General features: G+C 43.2%; 1 protein-coding gene across 1 annotated transcript; it reads left to right on the forward strand.

The window, feature by feature from the left end:
• The first annotated feature begins 4,522 nt into the window (after nt 1–4,522).
• Nucleotides 4,523–10,108, forward strand: LOC120049443 (butyrophilin subfamily 1 member A1-like). Its single transcript, XM_038995709.1, has 9 exons — nt 4,523–4,754; nt 4,986–5,043; nt 7,064–7,429; nt 7,627–7,920; nt 8,056–8,148; nt 8,386–8,415; nt 8,752–8,787; nt 9,054–9,098; nt 9,203–10,108. Exons 1-9 carry the CDS (start codon nt 4,707–4,709, stop codon nt 9,868–9,870), a joined length of 1,638 nt encoding a protein of 545 aa, XP_038851637.1. The 5' UTR covers nt 4,523–4,706; the 3' UTR covers nt 9,871–10,108.
• Nucleotides 10,109–24,713: the final 14,605 nt, after the last annotated feature.

Here is a 24,713-nt window from a genome sequence, read left to right on the forward strand (position 1 = left end):
ACTGTCTGGTTAGCTAGCTAGCTAACGTTAGCTAAAACAAACTTTCTGGTTAGCTAGCTAGCTAACGTCAGCGAAAACAAACTGTCTGGTTAGCTAGCTAGCTAACGTTAGCTAAAACAAACTGTCTGGTTAGCTAGCTAGCTAACGTTAGCTAAAACAAACTGTCTGGTTAGCTAGCTAGCTAACGTTAGCTAAAACAAACTGTCTGGTTAGCTAGCTAGCTAACGTTAGCTAAAACAAACTTTCTGGTTAGCTAGCTAGCTAACGTTAGCGAAAACAAACTGTCTGGTTAGCTAGCTAGCTAACGTCAGCTAAAACAAACTGTCTGGTTAGCTAGCTAGCTAACGTTAGCGAAAAAAACTGTCTGGTTAGCTAGCTAGCTAACGTTAGCTAAAACAAACTTTCTGGTTAGCTAGCTAGCTAACGTTAGCGAAAACAAACTATCTGGTTAGCTAGCTAGCTAACGTCAGCTAAAACAAACTGTCTGGTTAGCTAGCTAGCTAACGTTAGCTAAAACAAACTGTCTGGTTAGCTAGCTAGCTAACGTTAGTGAAAAAAAAACAGTGTCTGGTTAGCTAGCTAGCTAACGTTAGCGAAAAAAACAGTGTCTGGTTAGCTAGCTAGCTAACGTTAGCGAAAAAAACAGTGTCTGGTTAGCTAGCTAGCTAACGTTAGCTAAAACAAACTGTCTGGTTAGCTAGCTAGCTAACGTTAGCTAAACAAAACTGTCTGGTTAGCTAGCTAGCTAACGTTAGCTAAAACAAACTGTCTGGTTAGCTAGCTAGCTAACGTTAGCTAAAACAAACTGTCTGGTTAGCTAGCTAGCTGACTAGGCAGTCTGATGTAAGTAAATAAGTAACGTACAGTAGCTAGCAATTTTAATCCAAAAACAGCTTAAATTATTTATTCCTATTTAACAATATTTTGTAATATAAAGACAACATATATGGTAAAGAAAAATAAACACATTGTAGACTATAGGCTACTCCTGTATCTACCTTATACAATACCGTAATCATTGAATGACGTAGCGTACCCATCCACATTTACAATGTAATGTATCAATTAGATACATAGTAGTAGCACATACAGTTACATTATTGTAGAATAGGCTAGTCCTGTATCCACACTATATTAGGATACCGTTATGATTTCATTATTGTAGAATAGGCTAGTCCTGTATCCACACTATATTAGGATACCGTTATGATTTCATTATTGTAGAATAGGCTACTCCTGTATCCATACTATTAGGATACCGTTATGATTTCATTATTGTAGAATAGGCTACTCCTGTATCCACACTATATTAGGATACCGTTATGATTTCATTATTGTAGAACAGGCTACTCCTGTATCCACACTATATTAGGATACCATTATGATTTCATTGGTCTTCTCAGGCATGATTTTAGGTATTTGATCGAAGATGTATGTTGTAGGCTGGTGCTGGGCAGTAGATGTCATAGAGAGAGTGACGCTGAGGCTGGTGCTGGGCAGTGGACGTAACAGAGAGGCTGAGGCTGGTGCTGGGCAGTGGACGTCGTCACAGAGAGGCTGAGGCTGGTGCTGGGCAGTGGACGTCACAGAGAGGCTGAGGCTGGGCTATGGACGTCATAGAGAGGCTGAGACGTGCTGGGCAGTGGACGTCACAGAGAGGCTGAGGCTGGTGCTAGGCAGTGGACGTCACAGAGAGGCTGAGGCTGGTGCTGGGTAGTGGACGTCACAGAGAGGCTGAAGCTGGTGCTAGGCAGTGGACGTCACAGAGAGGCTGAGGCTGGTGATGGGCAAGAGTGTGCTATGTGTCTGGACTGTCCGTCTGCCCGTCATCACACACTGTGCACACGTCTACTGCAGAGGCTAGTGAGCTGGTGGAGTTTCTTCAGGAAGAAGAGGAGAGTAACCTCTCAGAGACCTGTCGGAGCCGCTCCAAGATGGAGGCTCTGTCTAGCCTGCTCAGACTGCGCAGTGAGGACAACAACATCAAGAGTCTGGTTGTCTCTGTTCACACACTTCCTCACTCTGCTGGAGGTCCCACTCAGGGAGGACAGTTTTCAGGTTTGTGCGTCTGAACGGCACAGAGCCAGAAGAGGCGGGCTCAAGAGATCCTGGAGTTCCAGAGCAATACACCCGGCAGCTCATTGATCATGCTGCTGTCATTCAAAGCCAGAGGGGTGGAGCATTCTACAAATGTGTTTGTGGGAATAAAGTTTGACAAACCAGAAAGAAAGAAAATCACCAGGGACCTCACAGGGACCTCACAATACGATATGTATTGTATCACCAGGGACCTCACAATACGATATGTATTGAATCACCAGGGACCTCACAATACGATATGTATTGAATCACCAGGGACCTCACAATACGATATGTATTGAATCACCAGGGACCTGACAATATGATATGTATTGAATCACCAGGGACCTCACAATACGATATGTATTGAATCACCAGGGACATCACAGGGACCTCACAATACGATATGCTAGTATCATTACCTGTACTGCATGTAAAATCTGTGGTTTGGCATTGTTTAGCTTGAGCTCAATAGGCAATATATATATTATTTACAATGGTGTAATGTACTTAAGTAAAAATATTTTAAAGTACTACTTAAGTCATTTTTTGGAGTATCTGTACTTCACTTTAATATTTATATTATTGACAACTTTTACTTTTACTTCACTATTTTTGTAAAGAAAATAATGTACTTTTTACTCCATACATTTTCCCTGACAGCCAAAACTACTCGTTACATTTGAATGCTTAGCAGGACAGGAAAATGGTCCACCCAGGCACTTGTCAAGATGTCATCCCTACTGCCTCTGATCTGGCGGACTCACTAAATGCAAATGCTTTGTTTGTACATTATGTCTGTGTCACGCCCTGATCTGTTTCACTTGTTCCTGTGATTGTCTGCACTCCCTCCAGGTGTCGCTTATTTTCCCCAGTGTATTTATCCCTGTGTTTCCTGTCTCTCTGTGCCAGTTCGTCTTGTATGTTTAGTCAAGTCAATCATTGTGTTTTTTTCCTGTACTCTTTTGCGATTCTCCTTTTTCATGTTCTCTCCCGGTTTAGACCTTTGCCTGTTTCTGGACTCTGTACCTGCCTGCCTGACGATTCTGCCTGCCTTGATCATGAGCCTGTCTGCCACTCTGTACCTCTGTACCTGCCTGCCTGACGATTCTGCCTGCCTTGATCATGAGCCTGTCTGCCACTCTGTACCTGCCTGCCTGACGATTCTGCCTGCCTTGATCATGAGCCTGTCTGCCACTCTGTACCTGCCTGCCTGACGATTCTGCCTGCCTTGATCATGAGCCTGTCTGCCACTCTGTACCTGCCTGCCTGACGATTCTGCCTGCCTTGATCATGAGCCTGTCTGCCACTCTGTACCTGCCTGCCTGATGATTCTGCCTGCCTTGATCATGAGTCTGTCTGCCACTCTGTACCTGCCTGCCTGACGATTCTGCCTGCCTTGATCATGAGTCTGTCTGCCACTCTGTACCTGCCTGCCTGACGATTCTGCCTGCCTTGATCATGAGTCTGTCTGCCACTCTGTACCTGCCTGCCTGACGATTCTGCCTGCCTTGATCATGAGCCTGTCTGCCACTCTGTACCTCTGTACCTGTACCTCCTGTTCTGGTTTTGACCTTTTTGCCTGTCCACGACCATTCTCTTGCCTACCCCTTTGGATTATTAAACATTGTAAGAGTCCAACCATCTGCCTCCTGTGCCTGAATCTGGGTCTCGCCTTGTGCCTCAATTGTCTGCGTGTTGGAGTGTGCCCCTGGCTATATGTACATTTAAAAAAACAAGACAATTGTGCAGTCTGGTTTGCTTCATTTAAGGAATTTTATTTAGCAAGTATTTTAGCAAGTACATTTACTTTTGATACTTAAATATATTTAAAACCAAATACTTTTAGACTTTTACTCAAGTAGGATTTTACTGGCTGATTTTCACTTTTGCTTGAGTCATTTTCTATTAAGGTATCTTTATTTTTACTCAAGTATGACAATTGGATACTTGTTTTCACCACTGTGTATCATGAGTTGCATTTCACTCTGATTTTTAAAAAACTAATTGAATTGAAGGGGATATTTCACACCAGTTAGTCTTTCTGCGTGATCCTTCCGACTGTAAAATAGATGTTCATAATTTAATACCTACTGTAGATAGAAATGGTCTATACCTCACCATTCAACTGTACAACAATATGTACATAGTGTTACAATAAAAGTTTATTTTTTCAGATTATTTGAATGTGCTTTTTTAAAACACATTCATTTGACGCGTGTATCTTTTTTTGACACGCAAACACCCAAACGGCGTTACATACAACATTCTATAATAAAATGGTGTTATTTGAAATTTAAAGCTTATTTGACATGTCAAATAGTGTTATTTGACGTGTATATGTTTTTTGACACTCAAAGACCCAAACGGCGTTCCATATCTTATCTTGGTTTAGTTATAAAAGTCTACGTTACATTTGAAACGAATTCGAAAGTGAAAGTAAACTGCGACAAATAGTCACAGCACATTTATTGTTCGACGGTCTTGTCGGGGGAAGATCAGGTCTAGTTATTCGCACAAGTGTGATTGAGATATTATATTATAAAGTATTATTAGCATTATTTTCTGAACTAATATTTCCCGACTTTATTTGGATGTCGTGATTTTTCAGAGATTTTACGCACGACATGCCACCTTGCGTTATTGAAAAAGACAGCTCCAGGGCCCTGTATACAGTAAGTCGACCTTCGCTTCTATAGGTACCTCATGGCGTAATGTGCTTCACCTTTGTCTCATTTGTAAGAAGCTATTGCGGAAATACAGTATTGAAATGATTTTTTGCGACGATCGACCATAGGCTAATCAATATATTTTAGATTGCTATTTGAAGGTGAAAGTATTATGTGCCCACGAACGATAGGCAAGATTTCCATATAGTGAAATTAATAATTTTTCATTCTCTTCAGGTTATGTGGCTGTGCATATTGGCAGCTTGGTGTGTGTCTCTCTCCACTGCCACTTCTGGTGAGTAGCCAAGACTAGTAGTGTCGGTTTAACATCTTTACTGAATTATGACAGTGATTCAATAAAGGAACTGTAATATACTAATTACTATATTTGTATAGGCCTATTTAGAATCTTTTGCCGGCGCAATTCCTTCCCGTCACACCTACACCGACATACAATAATTAATTCAATTATTGCACCCACACTGCTTGCTCGCGCCAACGAGTGTCTGCGTTGCCAAGGGATAAAATAGTAGTCGGTTCTATTTGTGACGCTGATCTCGCTGCAAGTCCTGCCTCTCCCATCTCCTCATTGGTTTATAGAAGCAGATACCCAAGTCCCATCTCCTCATTGGTTTATAGAAGCAGATACCCATGTCCCATCTCCTCATTGGTTTATAGAAGCAGATACCCATGTCCCTTCTCCTCATTGGTTTATAGAAGCAAATACCCATGTCCCTTCTCCTCATTGGTTTATAGAAGCAGATACCCATGTCCCTTCTCCTCATTGGTCTATAGAAGCAGATACCCATGTCCCTTCTCCTCATTGGTTTATAGAAGCAGATACCCATGTCCCATCTCCTCATTGGTTTATAGAAGCAGATACCCATGTCCCTTCTCCTCATTGGTTTATAGAAGCAGATACCCATGTCCCTTCTCCTCATTGGTTTATAGAAGCAGATACCCATGTCCCTTCTCCTCATTGGTTTATAGAAGCAGATACCCAGGTCCCATCTCCTCATTGGTTTATAGAAGCAGATACCCATGTCCCTTCTCCTCATTGGTTTATAGAAGCAGATACCCATGTCCCATCTCCTCATTGGTTTATAGAAGCAGATACCCATGTCCCTTCTCCTCATTGGTTTATAGAAGCAGATACCCATGTGCCATCTCCTCATTGGTTATACCCACGTTTGTGACTGAAAGACGTTAGTGGTGGTAATAAACCTTTTATGAAAGTTAGTTGCCAATGAGATTTTTTCAGAGTGATTACAATTGCACTAGAATTGTTTATTTTTATTATTTCATTGATATTTTTTGTATGTTTTAGTGTTTTCTTGTTAGTACCTGCGTTTTGTTTTGCATTATGTAGCAATGTAAGTTGTCGATCTGTATTATGAATAAAATATATATATATATATAAGAAAAAATAAAGTTAGTTGCCAATTGCCATCTAAGTCCAAAGAAGAAAAAGCCTGAAAGGAGGAGAGATGACTAGAAACGATTCTGTTGACCGGTTTATGTGTGGATTAATTGTCGGAATAGAGGACCTTGTGCATTTCAGGTAAAATAACAACTCAATGTTTATATCCTAGGGACAAAATCAGTTTGTTCACGATGGTGCGCGGCCGGTTTGGGTACAGTGTTACACAGAACATAAACCGGCTGCGCGCGTGCGCCATCATGCATACATTTATTTTGTCCCCTCACGCCAAACACGATCCCGACACGCAGGTTAAAATATCAAAACAAACTCTGAACCAATTATATTAATTTGGGGACAGGTTCGAAAAGCATTAAACATGTATGGCAATTTAGCTAGCTAGCTTGCAGTTGCTAGCTAATTTGTCCTATTTAGCTAGCTTGCACTTACTAGCTAATTTGTCCTGGGATATAAACATTGAGTTGTTATTTGCGAAGGCAAAGGCAGGGTTTATAACTTTGTGGCTGCGGTATCTAGTGACAGTTTTCTTGCTTTGCGAAGCCGCCTGATCCCGGAAGCTTATATTGATGTTGTATCTGCAGCATGAATCAGTCTGGTATTTACGAGGCTACCAGTTTTCTATTGGATGTTACAAATTTAAAGATATCGAATCTTTGGATACCAGACCACAAATGCCTTGTAGGCTATATTTTGGAGTTGCCTTGAGATGTATTTTACAAAAAACAAACACATTTCTGAGGCTTATACTTTTAGTAATAATATTAATAACTTTTTATATCACTTATGACATTTTAAACTCACCAAGTTAAAACAAAGTAAAACAGTGTAATCAGAAGATGGTGATAGTTTGAACACCTTCTTCTTCCTGTATCAGACATGTTCACATGTTCGGTACCCGAGGATCCGGTCTCGGTGCGGTTGGGACATGTTGCCACCATGCCATGCTGGCTCACCCCTTCCATGAACGCAGAGGGCCTGGAGGTGCGTTGGTACCGGCCCAAAGATTTCGACAACCCGGTCTTGCTCTACAGCGAGAGAAAGATCCAGGAAGCCTCACAGCAGTCCCAATACGTGGGCCGCACCTCCCTAGGGCTCCGGGAGGTTACGTCAGTAGGGCTGAAGGGAGGGGATGTGACCTTGAAGCTGGTTAATGTCACTCTGAGAGACCAAGGGGAGTATGTGTGCTACGTCAGCAGTAACCAGGACTATGAGACTGCCAGTGTCTTTCTCAACGTAACTGGTGAGTTCATTCAAGCAAAACATATCCAGGAAGGATGCTACAGAAATGAAATGATCTCCATCATTGTTTCACAAATAGTTTGTTGAATTTGCTGAGGTACCAAAAATGTAATATCATTTTTATTTGATACTCTCGGAGACTTGACATTATTTCGTTTAATCCCCTCCTCCTTAATGTGCACTTAATCTCCTTCCCAGTGATGGGCAGCCCTCCTCTCCTCTCAGCAGTCAGAACAGATGCTGACTCTGTGAATGTGAGCTGTGTTTCCCATGGATGGAAGCCAAGGCCCAGGCTACAGTGGTCAGATGGGAGGCAGACTCTGAAACCTGAGAAGCTGGAATACAGCAGTGGTGCCCATGGTCTGGTGTCTGCCCACAGCTGGGTCCTCTCTTCCCCATCCAGTGCTCCCTGGGTATCCTGTTCTCTGGTTCTGTCTGAAGGGGAGGAGTTGGAGGGAAGAGTGGACCTACGGAACCTTGGCTCTGTACCAGGTAAATAAGGATAATAACCGTGTTTCTTTCTGCTATGAGCATATCCTGATCTGGAACCAATCACAAGGTGTGTGAGTGTGTGTGTGTCCACCAGTTTGTTGAATGAAATAAGGGATACCTTCTTTCCACTTCCAGAGACTTCATCAGGACTGCAAACAGCTGTCATCATTTTATCTCTGCTTCTGCTCCTGTCCGTTGTCTTCGTCGGTGTGCTCTACAAAAAGAGAGGTCAGGGCTGTGTTTTGGTTTGATAGTTATACTATATATTGATAAGCATACAATGCCATGAAAATGTTAGACTAGGTCAAATTTGAACTTTAGCCTAAGAGGGTATGGAATCCTCTTTCCACCATATTTGGATTTCCTACACGAGAAAACATTAGGCAAGTCATCAAGTCATCTCCTAAGCCCACCTTTATCCCTCCTATGATTGGATTGAAAACTCATGTGTGTTCTGCTTTTCAGGAAACAAATCAACACATGTGCCTAATGGAGGTAAGGAATCTATTTAACCACATCACACTTTTCAATGTCAGTGTTCATGATTTGATTTCCAATGCTTAACTTTATAACCATGTGTCCTAAATGTTGTGGTATATTATACTGTAACTAGGCCTACATTGATCCTGTAAGAGAATACAATTAAAACTTTAAATTAGTACTAAATCAAGTCAATGGACACTAAATTATAAACACTACCTATGGACCATATTCAGTGCATTCAATCACTGCAATGTAAGACATTTCTTTATCATATGGCAAATATTGATCCAGAATACTTACTGTACAGGATACATTTAACATTTTCCCACTGTCCCTGTTTTTGTGTAGATATAGTGGACATAGAGACTATGAGACAAGCTGAAGGTAATCTATTTAGACATTTTCCAGAGAGAATCTGAATTTATTTTGATATTGCCTTTCTTTATCTAGCAAGGTGCTATCTAGAACCTAAAAGGGTACCCTTTTAAGAACCTTTTTTGTTTCTACATGTAACCCAAAAGGGTTCTCCTATGGAGACAGCTGAAGAACCCTATTTTCTAAGAGTGTATAGCAAATATTGATCCCTAATACAGAATACTTACTGTACAGAATACATTTAACATTTACCCACTGTTCCTGTTTTTGTGTAGATTTCGTGGATATAGAGACTATAGAGACTATGAGACTAGCTGGAGGTAAAATATTTAGATTTATTTCTGATACATTCTGATTATTATCATTATTGTTGTTGTTGTTACAGTTCATTGTCATCTCCTAATTCTGTGTTTGTCTTCAACAGTGGATGTCACATTGGATCCCAAGACAGCTCCTCCTTATCTGACAGTTAGTTCATCAGGTAAAGTTGTGAGAGACAGTAAAGATAATGTATGTCCTCCGGGTGAGCATGCTTATATACTTGGAACACATGGTTTTACCTCGGGCAGACGTGCTTACTGGGAGGTTAGACTGGATAAGGAGCAGGTAGGCGTTAAAGAATCCTGGTGGGTTGGACTGGCAAGTGGGTCTGTTAAAAGACAAGGCGATATACCAGCCACACCTTCCAATGGTTTCTGGTTCCTGTCCTCAGACAAAGAGAAAGGCTTACGGCTTAATATGACCCCCAACATCCTACTTCCTGCCAATCCTAGACCTCAGACACTAGGTGTGTATTTGGACTATGACAAAGGAGTACTCTCTTTTATCAACGTAAAAGACAATAAACTGATTGTCACCGTGGGAGCTATGTTCACAGGGGAGGTGTTTCCTCTTTTTAACCCAGGTAAAGGTGACAGAGCCCCTATGACGATATTAGATGTCAGCCACTATAAAACAGAACCTGTACAAGTGACGGTTTCTGAAAGAGAGGGTAATGTCTCTCCACCTGCTGAAGAGGCTGAGACTGATGCCCTTCTAGCTTCTAACCAAAGTCACAATCATCAGACTTCTGAATCCAAAGAGAGTCTTTAAATGACTGTAACACAATGAAAACTACAGCACTATATATTAACACATTGTTTTGTGTATCAAGTGCACTTCATATTAGGGTGAGTACAGTATTATTCTGTACTGGTCCAATTCATCATCATCTCCTTCCTCTTCTCCTTTGTCTGCAGTGAATTTGATTTGATTTGACTACCATGGAAACATGATTGGTGAAAGCAGTATAGTGGATGGATGTAGTGGATGGATGGATGGATGTAGTAGATGGATGGATGGATGTAGTAGATGGATGGATGTAAGATGGATGGATGGATGGATGGATGTAGTAGATGGATGGATATTGTAGATGGATGGATGTAGTAGATGAATGGATGGATGGATGTAGTAGATGGATGGATATAGTGGATGGATGCATGGATGGATGTAGTAGATGAATGGATGTAGTAGATGGATGGATGGATGGATGTAGTAGATGGATGGATGGATGTAGTGGATGGATGTAGTAGATGGATGGAAGTGTAGATGGATATAGATGGATGGATGGATATAGCAGATGGATGGAAGTGTAGATGGATATAGTAGATGGATGGATATAGTAGATGGATGGATATAGCAGATGGATGGATGGATATAGTAGATGGATGATATAGTAGATGGATGGATATAGCAGATCGATGGATATAGTAGATGGATGGATATAGCAGATGGATGTAAGTGTAGATGGATGGATATAGTAGATGGATGGATATAGCAGATGGATGGATATAGCAGATGGATGGAAGTGTAGATGGATATAGTAGATGGATGGATATAGCAGATGGATGGATATAGCAGATGGATATAGATGGATGGATGGATATAGTAGATGGATGGATATAGCAGATGGATGGATATAGCAGATGGATGGAAGTGTAGATGGATATAGATGGATGTAGTAGATGGACGGATGGATGTAGTAGATGGATGGATGGAGTTGATGGATGGATGGATGTAGTAGGTGGATGGATGGATAGATGTAGTAGGTGGATGGATATAGTAGATGGATGGATGTAGTAGGTGGATGGATGGATAGATGTAGTTGATGGATGGATATAGTAGATGGATGGATATAGTAGATGGATGGATGGATAGATGTAGTAGGTGGATGGATGGATAGATGTAGTAGATGGATGGATGGAGTTGATGGATGGATGTAGTAGTTGGATGGATGGATAGATGTAGTAGGTGGATGGATGGATGGATGTAGTTGATGGATGTCTACTTGGTGTTTGGTTTGACCATCCTCTGTTTTTCACAGCAGTGCAGAGAACAGGAGACAGTTGAGAAGCTCCTTCAATAGAGTCACTCTCTATAGTGTTCACTATTATTATTTTAATGGTAGAGCCATCTGGTGACATTTCATTTGAAACCGTAGATTTTCCCCTGTTACAGTTTGTAATATAGAGCAATGTACTGCTCACTAGAAAATATCAGATTATACTGAGTATGTGCATTTAAAAACAACACAAATCCTATTGGGAAAAATCATTTTCAACATCCAACTTGAAAACTTGGCCATCTTTCTAGAGCTCCATCTTTCCGACCTGAAGTTCACTGACTTCATGATTTGACCTCGTTTTTTTCCCAAGTTCTCAGTTGTCTTGAAAGCAACATGACCATCACATGCAGGTACCATCAGTTCAAGTAAAATAAAAAAGCGAATTATTTAAATTTATGCTCAGCTGTGCATCGCAAGTGCTACACCAACTGATCTGTTTTATTAATCAAAGTTTGAGATTTGAAATATAATATTGTCTGAGAACAATATTGGCAGTCTAGGCCTATAGCCAATATCCTGTGATAATGTATTAGGCCTCCTGTAAACCCTAATTCCTACAGAACTGTGTTTATTATTTGAATGTAAAAATCTGCAAATCGTGTTTAAAAGAAAAAATCTGAGCAGTTGATCTCGGCAGGGAATATGGTTTCTGGTTGTGGGAGTCTCACCTGGCCCAATGGGCAAACAGAAACAGTTTACGGGACTTCTTAGCCTGCGTTTACACAGGCAGCCCAATTTTTATATATTTTTTCACTATTTGGTCTTTTGACCAATCAGACCAGGTCTGAAAAGATCTGATGAGAAAAGATCTGATGTAATTGGTCAAAATACCAATTAGTGGGAAAAATATGAATTACTGAGGATAATAGCGGACAATATTGCCACTCCTATTTACCATATCTTAATACCATTTATTGCATCTTGCCTATGCCGCTCGGTCATTGTGTCACGCCATGACCTTAGTTATCTAGCCTCCCGGGTGGCGCAGTGGTCAAGGGCACTGCATCGCAGTGCTAGCTGCGCCACCAGAGTCTCTGGGTTCGCGCCCAGGCTGGGCTGGGTTCGCGCCCAGGCTCTGTCGCAGCCGGCCGCAACCGGGAGGTCCGTGGGGCGACGCACAATTGGCATAGCGTCATCCGGGTTAGGGAGGGTTTGGCCGGTAGGGATATCCTTGTCTCAGTATGTAAAAAAAATGTAATAAAATGTATGCACTCTACTGTAAGTCGCTCTGGATAAGAGCGTCTGCTAAATGACTAAAATGTAAATGTAAATCTATGTTTTCTGTATTATTTTGGTCAGGTCAGGGTGTGACGAAAGTGGGTATGTGTGTTTTGACTTGTCTAGGGTTTTTGTAGATCTATGGGGTTTTTGTAAGTCTAGGTAATTGTAGGTCTATGGTGGCCTGAATTGGTTCCCAATCAGAGGCAGCTGTTTATCGTTGTCTCTGATTGGGGATCCTATTTAGGTTGCCATTTTCCCTTTTGGTTTCGTGGGTTCTTGTCTGTGTAGTTGCCTGTCAGCACTCGTATTATATAGCTTCACGTTCGTTTTGTTATTTTGTTTAGTTTGTTCAGTGTTCATTCGTTTTAATAAATAGAATGTACGCATACCACGCTGCGCCTTGGTCTCCTCACTACGACGAACGTGACAGAAGAACCCACCATAAAAGGACCAAGCAGCGTGTGAATGAGGAGCGGACATCATGGACCCGGGAGAGAGATGAGTGGAGGACATCCTGGACCTGGGAGGAGGTAATGGCAGGGGACAAGACTCTGCCATGGAAGCAGGTAGAAACAGCGCAGGAGGGACGGCAAAGATATGAGGGGACACGGCTAGCACGGAGGCCAGAGAGGCAGCCCCAATAAAAAAAATTGGGGGGGGTGGCACACGAGGAGATTGGCTGAGTCAGGTTTGAGACCTGAGCTAACTCCTCGTGCTTACTGTGTGGAGCGTGTGACTGGTCAGGCACCATGTTATGCAGAGATGCGCACAGTGTCTCCAGTTCGCATTCTTAGCCCGGTGCGCTCTATTCCAGCTCCTCGCAGTTGCCGGGCTAGAATGGGCCTCCAGCCAGGACGGATGGTGCCGGTTCAGCGCTCCTGGTCTCCAGTATACCTCCTTGGACCATGATATCCTGCGCCGGCTCTGCGTACTGTGTCTAAGGTGCGTCTGCAGAGCCCAGTGCGTCCTGTGTTAGCGCCCCGCACTTGCCGGGCTCAAGTGAGCATCCAGCCAGGACGCATTGTGTCAGCTCTACACTGCAGATCTCCAGTGCCCCTCCACAGTTCAGTACGTCCTGTTCCTCCTCCCCGCACTCGCCCTGAGGTGCATGTCCTCAGCCTGGTACCACCAGTTCCGGCACCACGCATCAGGCTTCCAGTGCGCTTCCACAGTCCGGAGCTTCCGGCGACAGTACCCAGTCCGGAGCTTCCGGCGACAGTACCCAGTCCGGAGCTTCCGGCGACAGTACCCAGTCCGGAGCTTCCGGCGACAGTACCCAGTCCGGAGCTTCCGGCGACAGTACCCAGTCCGGAGCTTCCGGCGACAGTACCCAGTCCGGAGCTTCCGGCGACGATCCACAGTCCGGAACCTCCGGCGACGGGCCACAGTCTGAAACCTCCAGCGACGGGCCACAGTCCGAAACCTCCGGCGACGGGCCACAGTCCGGAGCTTCCGGCGACGATCCCCAGTCCGGAGCTTCCGGCGACATTTCACAGTCCGGAACCTCCGGCGACGGGCCACAGTCCGGAACCTCCGGCGACGATCCCCAGTCCGGAGCTTCCGGCGACAGTACCCAGTCCGGAGCTTCCGGCGACAGTACCCGGTCCGGAGCTTCCGGCGACAGTACCCAGTCCGGAACCTCCGGCGACGATCCACAGTCCGGAACCTCCGGCGACGATCCACAGTCCGGAACCTCCGGCGACGATCCACAGTCCGGAGCCTCCGGGGATGAGCCACGGTTCAACTCTACAAAGGCGGAGGGACCAGTGTAAATATGGGGGGGCGGCGTCCAGAACCAGAGCCGCCACCGAGGGTAGATGCCCACCCGGACCCTCCCCTATAAGTTCAGGTTTGCGGTCAGGAGTCCGCACCTTCGGGGGGGGGTACTGTCACGCCATGACCTTAGTTATCTATGTTTTCTTTATTATTTTGGTCAGGTCAGGGTGTGATGTGGGTGGGTATGCGTGTTTTGTCTTGTCTAGGGTTTTTGTAGATCTATGGGGTTTTTGTAAGTCTAGGTAATTGTAGGTCTATGGTGGCCTGAATTGGTTCCCAATCAGAGGCAGCTGTTTATCGTATTTAGGTTGCCATTTTCCCTTTTGGTTTCGTGGGTTCTTGTCTGTGTAGTTGCCTGTCAGCACTCGTATTATATAGCTTCACGTTCGTTTTGTTATTTTGTTTAGTTTGTTCAGTGTTCATTCGTTTTAATAAATAGAATGTACGCTGCGCCTTGGTCTCCTCACTACGACGAACGTGACACATTGCTCATCCATATGTCCATATTCCTTTACTTAAATTTGTGTGTATTAGGTAGTTGTTGTGGAATTGTTAGATTAGTTGTTAGATATTACTGCACTGTCGGAACTAGAAGCACAAGCATTTCGCTACACACACAATAACATCTGCTAACCATGTGTATGTGGCCAATAAAATTTGATTTTATTTGTCTAATTTCAGCCACACAGCCAAGACAAGCATTCACTCAATTGCATTGCTTTTCATAAAGCAATATAATTTTTAAAAAGTGCGACTGATATCGATATAGATTTTCCATATCGTTACCCATCAGTTCTTTTACCTCTGTCTATTTATCTATGAAAACCAAGCTAAAACTGCACACCCCTGAGAACAACCCATCTCGACCAGCTGACAGCTAATTATGCTAGCTAGCTAATTCAAGGGAGAGGAAAGGTGTGGGAGAGAGACATCCGCACGAGCTCAGCAATCCACATAAAGAGACACGCATGCAATTATTGAACGTTGCTTCATCTTGGCCAGATCGCAGTTGTAAATGAGAACTTGTTCTCAACTAGCCTACCTGGTTAAATAAAGGTGAAATAAAAAATATATTAAAAAAATTAAGTGTTCACGCTGTGAGAAATTTTACCACATGTCACAATCAAATCAAATTGTATTAGTCACATTCGCCGAATACAACAGGTGAAAACCTTATAGTGAAATGCTTACTTACAAGCCCTTAACCAACAAAATATAAGTAACAAAAGTAACAAAATATAAGAAATATAAGTAACAAATAATTAAGAGCAGCAGTAAATAACAATAGCGAGGCTATATACAGGGGGTACCGGTACAGAGTCAATGTGCGGGGCACTGGTTAGTCGAGGTAATTGAGGTAATATGTACATGTAGGTAGAGTTATTAAAGTGACTTATGCATAGATAATAACAGAGAGTAGCAGGGGGTAGAAGCTGTTTAGAAGCCTCTTGAACCTAGACTTGGCGCTCCGGTACCGCTTGCCGTGAGACAACAGTCTATGACAATTTTTAGGGCCTTTCTTTGACACTGCCTGGTATAGTGGTCCTGGATGGCAGGAAGCTTGACCCCAGTGATGTACTGTGCCGTACACACTACCCTCTGTAGTGCCTTGCGGTCGGAGGCCGAGCAGTTGCCTTACCAGGCAGTGATGCAACCAATCAGGATGCCCTCGATGGTGCAGCTGTAAAACCTTTTGAGGATCTGAGTACCCATGCCCAATCTTTTTAGTCTCCTGAGGGGGAATAGGTTTTGTCGTGCCCTCTTCACAACTGTCTTGGTGTGCTTGGACCATGTTAGTTTGTTGGTGATGTGGACACCAAGGAACTTAAAGCTCTCAACCTGCTCCACTACAGCCCCGTCGATGAGAATGGGGGCCTGCTTGGTCCTCCTTTTCCTGTAGTCCATAATCATCTCCTTAGCCTTGATCACGTTGAGGGAGAGGTTGTTGTCCTGGCACCACACGGTCAGGTCTCTGACCTCCTCCCTATAGGCTGTCTCGTCATTGTTGGTGATCAGGCCAACCACTGTTGTGTCATCGGCAAACTTAATGTTGGTGTTGGAGTCATGCCTGGCCGTGCAGTCATGAGTGAAAAGGGAGTACAGGAGGGAACTGAGAACACAATCTGAACGTCTGGGAACATTTTCACGTTAGGAATGTTTTTACACGAGTTAGGATGTTTTAATTTTTGATAGGATGTTTCCAAATATATATTTAGTGATTTTTTTTTGTATTGACATAATTTCTAATTCCATGTATTTGCTACATTTGTATAACGTCAAGAAAATGTAACGTGTCAGTTTAAGAATGTGTTTCTCGTAAAAATGTATTTATTATTACATATTTTTTTTTACAATGGATTATTTTTCAGTAATGTTGCGGTAATGCTAATGTTTTTCCTGCTGTATCACATTAATGGGGAAAACACTTCAGAAGTTCCCTTGAAAAGGGGAGTATATTTAATGCAACACAATAATACCAACTTAATAAGCTGTCTAATTTTTATTGTTGATTAGTAATGATGTACACTGTGCCAATGTAATATTGTAAATGACAAAAAAAATGAATAAAAAAAACTGGCATCATAAACAAATTCAAGTAGGTATGCCTTGTTTCATAGTAGTTTGACTGAGACAGCGGTAGAGGTAGAGTGAGGTAATCAGGCACACATTGTGTCTGGATATCTTACAAGTGTAGATGGATCTGGACAGTGAAACCATTTTAAACCATAATTAGAGAGTGTGGATGAGATTAAAAAAATGATTGTTGTCTATCAACAATGACAAGCCACCGAGGTCTGACAACTTGGACGGAAAATTACTGAAGATAATAGCGAACGATATTGTCATATCTTCAATTTAAGCCTACTAGAGAGCGTGTGCCCTCAGGCCTGGAGGGAAGCAAAAGTCATTCCGCTACCTAAGAATAGTAAAGCCCCCTTTACTGGCTCAAATAGCCGACCAATCAGCCTGTTACCAAACCTTGGTAGAGTTTTGGAAAAAATGGTGTTTGACCAGATACAATGCTATTTCACAGTTGTCGTGTCTTTGGCTATGCCAGATTAATTGCTATGAAATGCTATTCTATAAAATAATTTCTCCGTAATTAATATTACCTGATTGAACTAATCATGTAAATGTAATTAACTAGAGAGGGACACCACGAAATAATATTTATAGAGCTGTTATCTTCCGAATAAACTCTTAAAGATTTAGTAATATTTTACCTCCATAGCAGTCACATTAATCGTCATTTTATTCAGTCTCATCTGAAAGTTGTAAATCCTTGGTTATCTGCAAGAATCCTGGCTAACAAGTTGAATCAGCAATACAAAATTGGGTTTAATTATTTATTTACTAAATACCTAACTAATCACACAGAATCACACATACACAATTAAATCATAACTGGATCACAAACTGCCATCATAAAGGAAAACGTCCCTAGCGGGCGGAACAGATATGACAGCTTGTTACACAAAGAAAAGGGGCTGAGTTTTAGTGAAAGCGCGGGAGACTGGGACAGAGGTGAAGCTGTACTATCGTAAATACAGTATCTTATGCATTCTAAATTACCGCCCATTCAGAAAAGGAAAATGGTGGTAGATGGAAGACCGTCTTGCCAAACCGAGTCCTCTGTCCTTTGAAGAATGTCTCTGGTGTTCACTGGATACGTTGGAGTAACGTCGATGTGTAGTAGACGGGATACTCTGACTGTCCTTCCTAACCTGCGTTTGTAGCAGCTGTTGCTAACTCAACGGCTAGGGGGTATCACTTCTGTAGTGAATACGAGTTCAAAGTTCATACCATTCACAACCAAAGTCCATGCTGATGTTGGCTTAGTTCTGTAGTTATTATCTGAACCATTCTGACATCGGATCGTCATCCTAAATGTACCCGGAACAGGAAGTTATATTTTTGTCAATGGCTTTTATAGTGGAGGGAGAGGGGTGTGTCTGAAAAGTTTATAACCCATGTCTCTTCACAGGGGCGGGCCCCTGGTTGAGCAGAAGCCAAGCTTATGAAAACACAAATCTCTCATTTGGAAGCTAAAATTAAATTTCATCTCTTCACAAATAATTTCATATTCAAACATTTGAATTAAACAACAATTCCATGTGAATCAGATACCTCTGAGGTTTAGACTTTCCACAGTAGAGTTTATGTCATTCTATCATTGATGAGAATGTGTCAGAGGGCAACCAAACTGACATGATATACCTTAAGTACCACCGCATATGTTCAGTTGGTCGGATTACCAGAATATAGTTCATTCCCCCCCACCTTCTGATGTCCCCAGAATCTCTATGTTAACCAAGGGGTTTTCTTATGTCACATCAGTAGGGAAGAGAAAAAGGGGGAAAGAGGTATTTATGACTGTCATAAACCTACCCCCACTGCCAACGTCATGACAGTCCCCCCATGTTGGGTTCAATCTTGCGATTAACCTGCATGTTGCAAACCAACATAAAAATGACCGTGGGTTGTCCTGGTTGTGGACCATCGTTGTGGTCCCCATCTGGTGGTCGAACCGGGTAGGGTTTCTGCAAATGAAGAAGTCTGCTCCATGGCTGGACAGCAGATGTCCAGTTGGTGATCGCTGTTGCAGTCCCCCCTCTGGTGTGGTCGACCCGGGTAGGGTGTCTGCAAATGAAGAAGTCTGCTCCATGGCTGGGCAGCGGGGGTCCGGATTGGGATCGTCGTTCCGGACCTGTCGTCTGGTCGTCCAGACTGGAAGATCTGGGCAGTAACTTAGGCAGATGTTAACAACGCACACACACTCATGAAATATATCATTACATTTCCTCCCAAATGAGCGGCGTTGTGGCACTAACTGATGGTTGTTTGGGGAAGTTGTTTATGGCTCTATCACTTTCTACATGCCGAAGAAAATGAAACAAAATGAAATGAAAGCATAAACAAAACAAAATATAGTTATGCCACCGTAACCATCTAAATTGGACTGTATTCTATCTACGTCCATGGTCTTGGCAAAATGACCCTATCATGGCATTGTCTAATGTCATATCTAGGGCTCTTCTAATTTGCGGGGTGTTGGTTAGGGTACTATCCTAAGTTGATAACTATATGATACGTCTACAGCTGTAAGGCACTAGTTTTGGGCAGTCTACAGGGATGACCTATGGACTTCTGAGAAGAAAACTGGTGAGTGCTGTAGCTGTAGAGTTAAAGGCCTCAAAATAAATGTTCAACTTTACTAAGGCTGGTATTTTGCTCGGACCCTTAAGTGATCCTAGCATAAATCCTAATTGGATGTTCCGTTGTACATGTGCGTTTATGCGTACGCAAGCACACATGTCAAGGGAAGGAAACCAAGTATCGTGGCAGATTACAACTTGTTCAGAATGAGTCTGACGTAGTCAGGTAATTTTCAGGTCAATGCCTGGAGGTCAGTCAGAATTGGTGTCGAGGGAGTCTGTAGTGGTTTTACTACCAGTCACTGTCTTCCACTATTGTAGTGGCAGTAGGTATGAAGAAGTATACTTCATAGCTATGTTATTCACGGAGGAGCTAACCTCATGACGGAAGTACTAAGTATTAGACCAGTCGTACATGGTGTGATCGTGGTTCCTGACTTCTAATAACTTTTCTCCTGAATGGAGGGTTCTATTTATTAGTGGCGTGTGTAACCATTGGATGAGTGCAATGGAGATTCCCTTCCCCGTGTTGCACCCCGAGTGACTCAGACTCAGTCACTGTTATCAAAAGCAATTTAAGTGAGGTTACTAATCCTCCTACTGAGTGTTGCTGGGCTGACTGTGGTATTGGTACTGGTACTCAAGGGGTCCAGTCGTCCTACCGATTTATTCTGAAATGTTATCCTACAGGAATACATGATTAGAGCATTTTACTAGTTGTCTTGTAGTGACTACTACACATGGCAAGGAATGATTATTGTTGCCATTTGTTTTGGAGGTGGACAAGTCCACTGTACTTCCTTTACGACCAGTGTGGTACACCTCAGTAATATCTTAGATGTGTTCTAAGATAATCCCCGTCTAGGGGCCTGTCTGCTCCTCACTGTTCTCAAATGGGAGTTTACAACTAGATTTGATTTATGCTCTGGCGGCCTCGTACGGTGTTGTCCGTAGTCTCGACCCCCCCACCGGCCTCGATAAGGCTCATCATGGGTCTGGGCTACTATTCCCCCCCTTTGCGTCTCGGGACCTCCCCACCAGCATGTGGTGTTGGTATCCGAGGCGCAAACGAAAGGTTCGGACCCTATGTACGAGTTGTCAGTGGCCGCGTTATGAGAATGGCTGTAACCTTTCAACCAAATCTCCTGGTGTTTGTGCTTCAACACCCTCAGTGGCTGTCGAGGTCTGTCAGTCACCACCGCGTCCGCGTGTGGCAACCTCTTCAGTACCTGCGAACTGAGACGAGGATATCGGTCTGTGATATCGCAAAGTGTTTCACCAGTGGGAGTCATCGGGTCAGTTGCTGGACTGACGCCATTAGTGTCAATGTAAGGGTTGACAGTCCCCCACAAGCGGAAGGTGTGTCATCGGAAGCAGAGTATACTCTGCGCATCAATGTTTTTCTTGCTGAGACGGCCGCAGTGCTTGCGGAAGTGTCCGAAGGGCAGGAGAAGTTCATCTCAACTACCGTATTGCATGACTGCAAGGAGGAGGGAAGTAGCTCATTCACAGAGACAGCTGGCTCGAAAACATGAAAAGAATTGTCAATCAGATTGGCTGATGGAATGTGTTGGGATATCGTAATATCTCCTTGGATCGGATTCTGCACCAAGTGTTTTTTAAACGTCTTTTTCCCAAGGGGTGCTTTCGACAGATACCCCTCGTGAATGACTGCGTTGCAGCTAGCGTTAGGGAAAGACAGTGTGGTCGGTGGAGAAGGCACGGTAGCCTGTGACCATACCTGGTTGGTTTTCCAATCCATCAATGGGAGTAACCGATCCATCAAGTCTGCTCCAAGTAGCAGGGGTACAGTTTCGAGGCTAGTAACATACACAGGGTGGACGAGCGATATGTCCTTGAAGTGTAGTTTCAGCATGACTCTCAATGTGAGAGGCGAGGTAGTCTGAGTGACCCCTCGAAGTGTAGTATCGCATCGTTCCACTTTTAACCAACGTTTAGTTGGCTTCAAAGCCCTTTTTAGATCATCAAACAATGTTTGAGAGATGAGTGATATTGTCGCACCCGAATCAATTAGCGCATGACAAGTTAAGCAGTCCTCCAGGACTGTTTCCAGGTATGGTCGTTTCGATTCGTGTTTAGTGGACATATTCCCCACAAAGTGGAGTGGTCTTTCGCAACAACGTGATGTGTCAATTCTGTTCAAGGTGGAAGCAGATCGACTTTTCCGATTTTGAGTGGGCTTGGCTTTGACGAAGCGTTTGACCTTTTTCTTCGCAACCTTTGTATCAGAGTCTATAAACAAAGCCCGTGGGCTTGTTTCTTGATCAATCGGGCCCTGGATAGGGTCTCAAGTGAGAGCGGTAGGGATTTGAATTTTAACGTCCTTGCTATGGGTGTTAATTCCTGCGGACCTGGTGTCCGGTAATTCCCCGTCTAGTCCTTGTGACTTCTCTTTTACCCTTTTCTCAAATGTTTCTCGCTTTAGTTCTTCACGTAGTGGAACGTCTGGAGAACATTGGTCTACGTTTTGATCATCCTTCAACCCTTTGTTACCCTTGTGCTCTGACACTTTGCGTGGGTTGGGTGCAGGAACGTAGTGAACAGGTCGATTGTAGCGGTAGTCGTTTTGATGGCGACGTGCTTTACAGTTATTTCGACCGCGGAGGTTATTGGAATCATGGTTTCGTGGTAGAAACTGTTGTTGTGCGTCGTCTCTTAACGCTCCAATACCTGATAATGCACCCTCTGACTGGAGTGAGTGCTCCTGGTCAAACTTCAAAACCGAGTGGTCAGGGCTCTTGGCATTGCGAGCTTTTGATGCCTCAAAAGCTGTGCTTGCAAGCTCTCTGAGTTGTAAGATAGGCAAGCCAATGTGGGCTGCAGGGCCCAAGTAGGTAATGAAGGTGGGATACATGTTCGACAGGAACATTTGTTTAAATGGTAACAGGTCTTCCATACCTGTTTCAGTGAGTAGGCCAAAGTAAGCTGAACGAAGCCTATGATAGTAAGCTTGTGGGTGTTCATTCCGAGCTTGTTTGACCGTGTTAGCCAGTGAGCTATCGTGTTTGCGAGTTGCAGAACCACTGAATTCTAATTTCAAAGCTGTGGCAAGTTTAGCGTAGTCATTTAGCACGTGTTGCTCTTGTAGGCGAATGAACCTTGTCACGTGTCTATTCGACGTTCGCTTCAACAGGTAAACCCTGTCAGAACCCGTAGCGTTCGGGTAGCCATCCAACGCGTCCTCTATGTCAGCTAGGAACGTCTCAGTATCGTTTGGCTGACCTGGAACGGGGTCAAAGGTGGGGAAATACTTGACGAGTTTGTCAAGGTATTCCGCGTCAAGCGGGCGGAGAGGGTGGGCTTTATCCTGTGGGGAAAGTGGGGCCAAAAGGCCAAGAGGAGAAGCCAAGCTTTGGCTTTGTTGGCCAAGAGGCGCCATATTACTCAGTGCCGAATGGCCAAGCGGAGAAGACTGGGGGACACCTGACGGAGGCAATGTCTGAAACCTATCGTCTTCACTCCTTTGAGTACCGGGCTCCGGTTGCTTGGATGGATAGTCACGCTGTAGAGTGTGACCCTTCTGGACTTCCTCCAGATGGTACCTAAGGGTGGTATTCTGCTGCATTGCAGAGTCCACTTGAGCGCTTAGAGTACTGATTTTGGACACGTGAGTGTCGCACTTGCTCTTTTCAGTCTCAAACTTATCTGTCATGGCTTGCAGATAGATGTCTTGAGTACGGAGCGAGAGATTCAGTGATGAGATTTCTTCCGCTTACTTAGAAATCAAGATTTCCATCTTCATCACCCGAGTTCTCTCATCATTCATTTGGTCAGCGACTTCAATGAGTTCTGCTGATTTGTCATCCAACTTCGTCATTGTGTTCATCAACTGATCGTCTTTGGTCTGCAGAATTTTGAGTAGAACCGTGTTACTCTGAGTAACGTTCAACAAAACTGCCTGCATGTTATCAAATTGCGCGCTCCTATTTGTAGATAACTCAACAGATTTATCTAGTTTGGAGTGGACTACCTCGTATTTAGTTTTGGCTAATTCGAGTTGTTCCTGGAGACAACGATTTTGTTGAAGAGTTTGTGCTCGTTCATCGTCATAAGTATTTGCAATTACTTTCAATTGTTCAGATTTCAAACGCAGTTCCTCGACTAGCAGAATGTTTTCATTTCCTGCTTTTGTCAATAGTTGCTCAGTTCTCTCCACCTGTCCCCTCATGTTAGCCAGTGAGCTATCGTGCTTTAGCTGTGCACGGTGGTATTGGACCGATGCCACATTTTCATGGCGATACATCAGTGCAAAAGTGGGGAGAACCGTCACAAAGCCTGTGTTTGATGGTTGATTTTGGAGAGCGTTCGCAATTTCGGCTGTTTTTTCGCTAATGGCATAATTAGGGTTGGTATCGCTGCTGAGGTCAGAGATCAATCCTTTTATGGGCGGAGGTTCACTACTTAGCGGAGGAGTGGTGACCACCTCCTTTGATAGCTTGCACATTATTAGAAAAGTTTAGAGGAAAAATTTTCCCTACATTTATTCAAAGTTTGGGTTTGGAATTAATTGGAAGCTGCAAAGACAAGTTTAATCTATTTATAGATGTTGACGAACTACCAGTACTGTACCAGTAATGTGGAAGTTGGACGTGAATGAATTTACAAAAGCAAATTGAATTAATCAATGCCAATGATTAATCCTACCTGGGTAGGCTATCTGGGTATTAAACTTTAATTAACATGAGATGTGGCTTCATCTAGGTTAATATGAGAAGTTTAAAAGTGTCTCATTTGATTGGAAGAACATTAAATTATGTTCAACAATTTAACTTATTAAATTGAATGAGACGATAATCCATAAAATCTCTGTTGATTGGATATCATAAGTGTAAACAGTAGACCAAATGTTGGGCACATTCAACACTGTGGCACTTCTCCCTAAGGCCGAAACCACATGGGATTCCCGCTGGGGCGGGGCTTCTGTCAGTACTGGTTTACTGAATGGGTTTTGAAAAACCCAAATTTTACTGATTGATCAATTTAATGATAAATCAAACCTGTATAGGCAATTTGTGAATTAAACTTGAATTAACCTGAGAAGTTGCTTCATCTAGATTAGTTTGGAAAAAGTTTGCAATGTCTTATTTAGAGAACTCAACAATTTGGATATTATTTAAAATATCTATTTCAGAATGTAAATGGCCAGATTTACACTTATTAGTTCAATTGGATAAGACATTGATATTCGTCTGGATATCATAAGTAATGACTTGAGTGTGACCTGAATAATTCTTCATGAACGAATATATGTAACGGGCTTCCTCCTTCTCTTCATCCGAAGAGGAGTAACAAGGATTAGACCAAAGTGCAGCGGGGTGTGAATTCATAATGTTTAATAAACAAAACAGGAAAACACGAACGAACACTTGAATAGTTAC

Source organism: Salvelinus namaycush, chromosome 6 (genome assembly GCF_016432855.1).
Source record: "Salvelinus namaycush isolate Seneca chromosome 6, SaNama_1.0, whole genome shotgun sequence".
Taxonomy (NCBI): domain Eukaryota; kingdom Metazoa; phylum Chordata; class Actinopteri; order Salmoniformes; family Salmonidae; genus Salvelinus; species Salvelinus namaycush.

Coding starts and splice junctions, on each gene's coding strand:
- LOC120049443 (XM_038995709.1), top strand. CDS start 4,707: ATGCCACCTTGCGTTATTGAAAAAGACAGCTCCAGGGCCCTGTATACA. Junction 7,921..8,055: donor GAACCTTGGCTCTGTACCAG/GTAAATAAGGAT, acceptor TTCCACTTCCAG/AGACTTCATCAGGACTGCAA. Junction 8,788..9,053: donor GACTATGAGACAAGCTGAAG/GTAATCTATTTA, acceptor GTTTTTGTGTAG/ATTTCGTGGATATAGAGACT.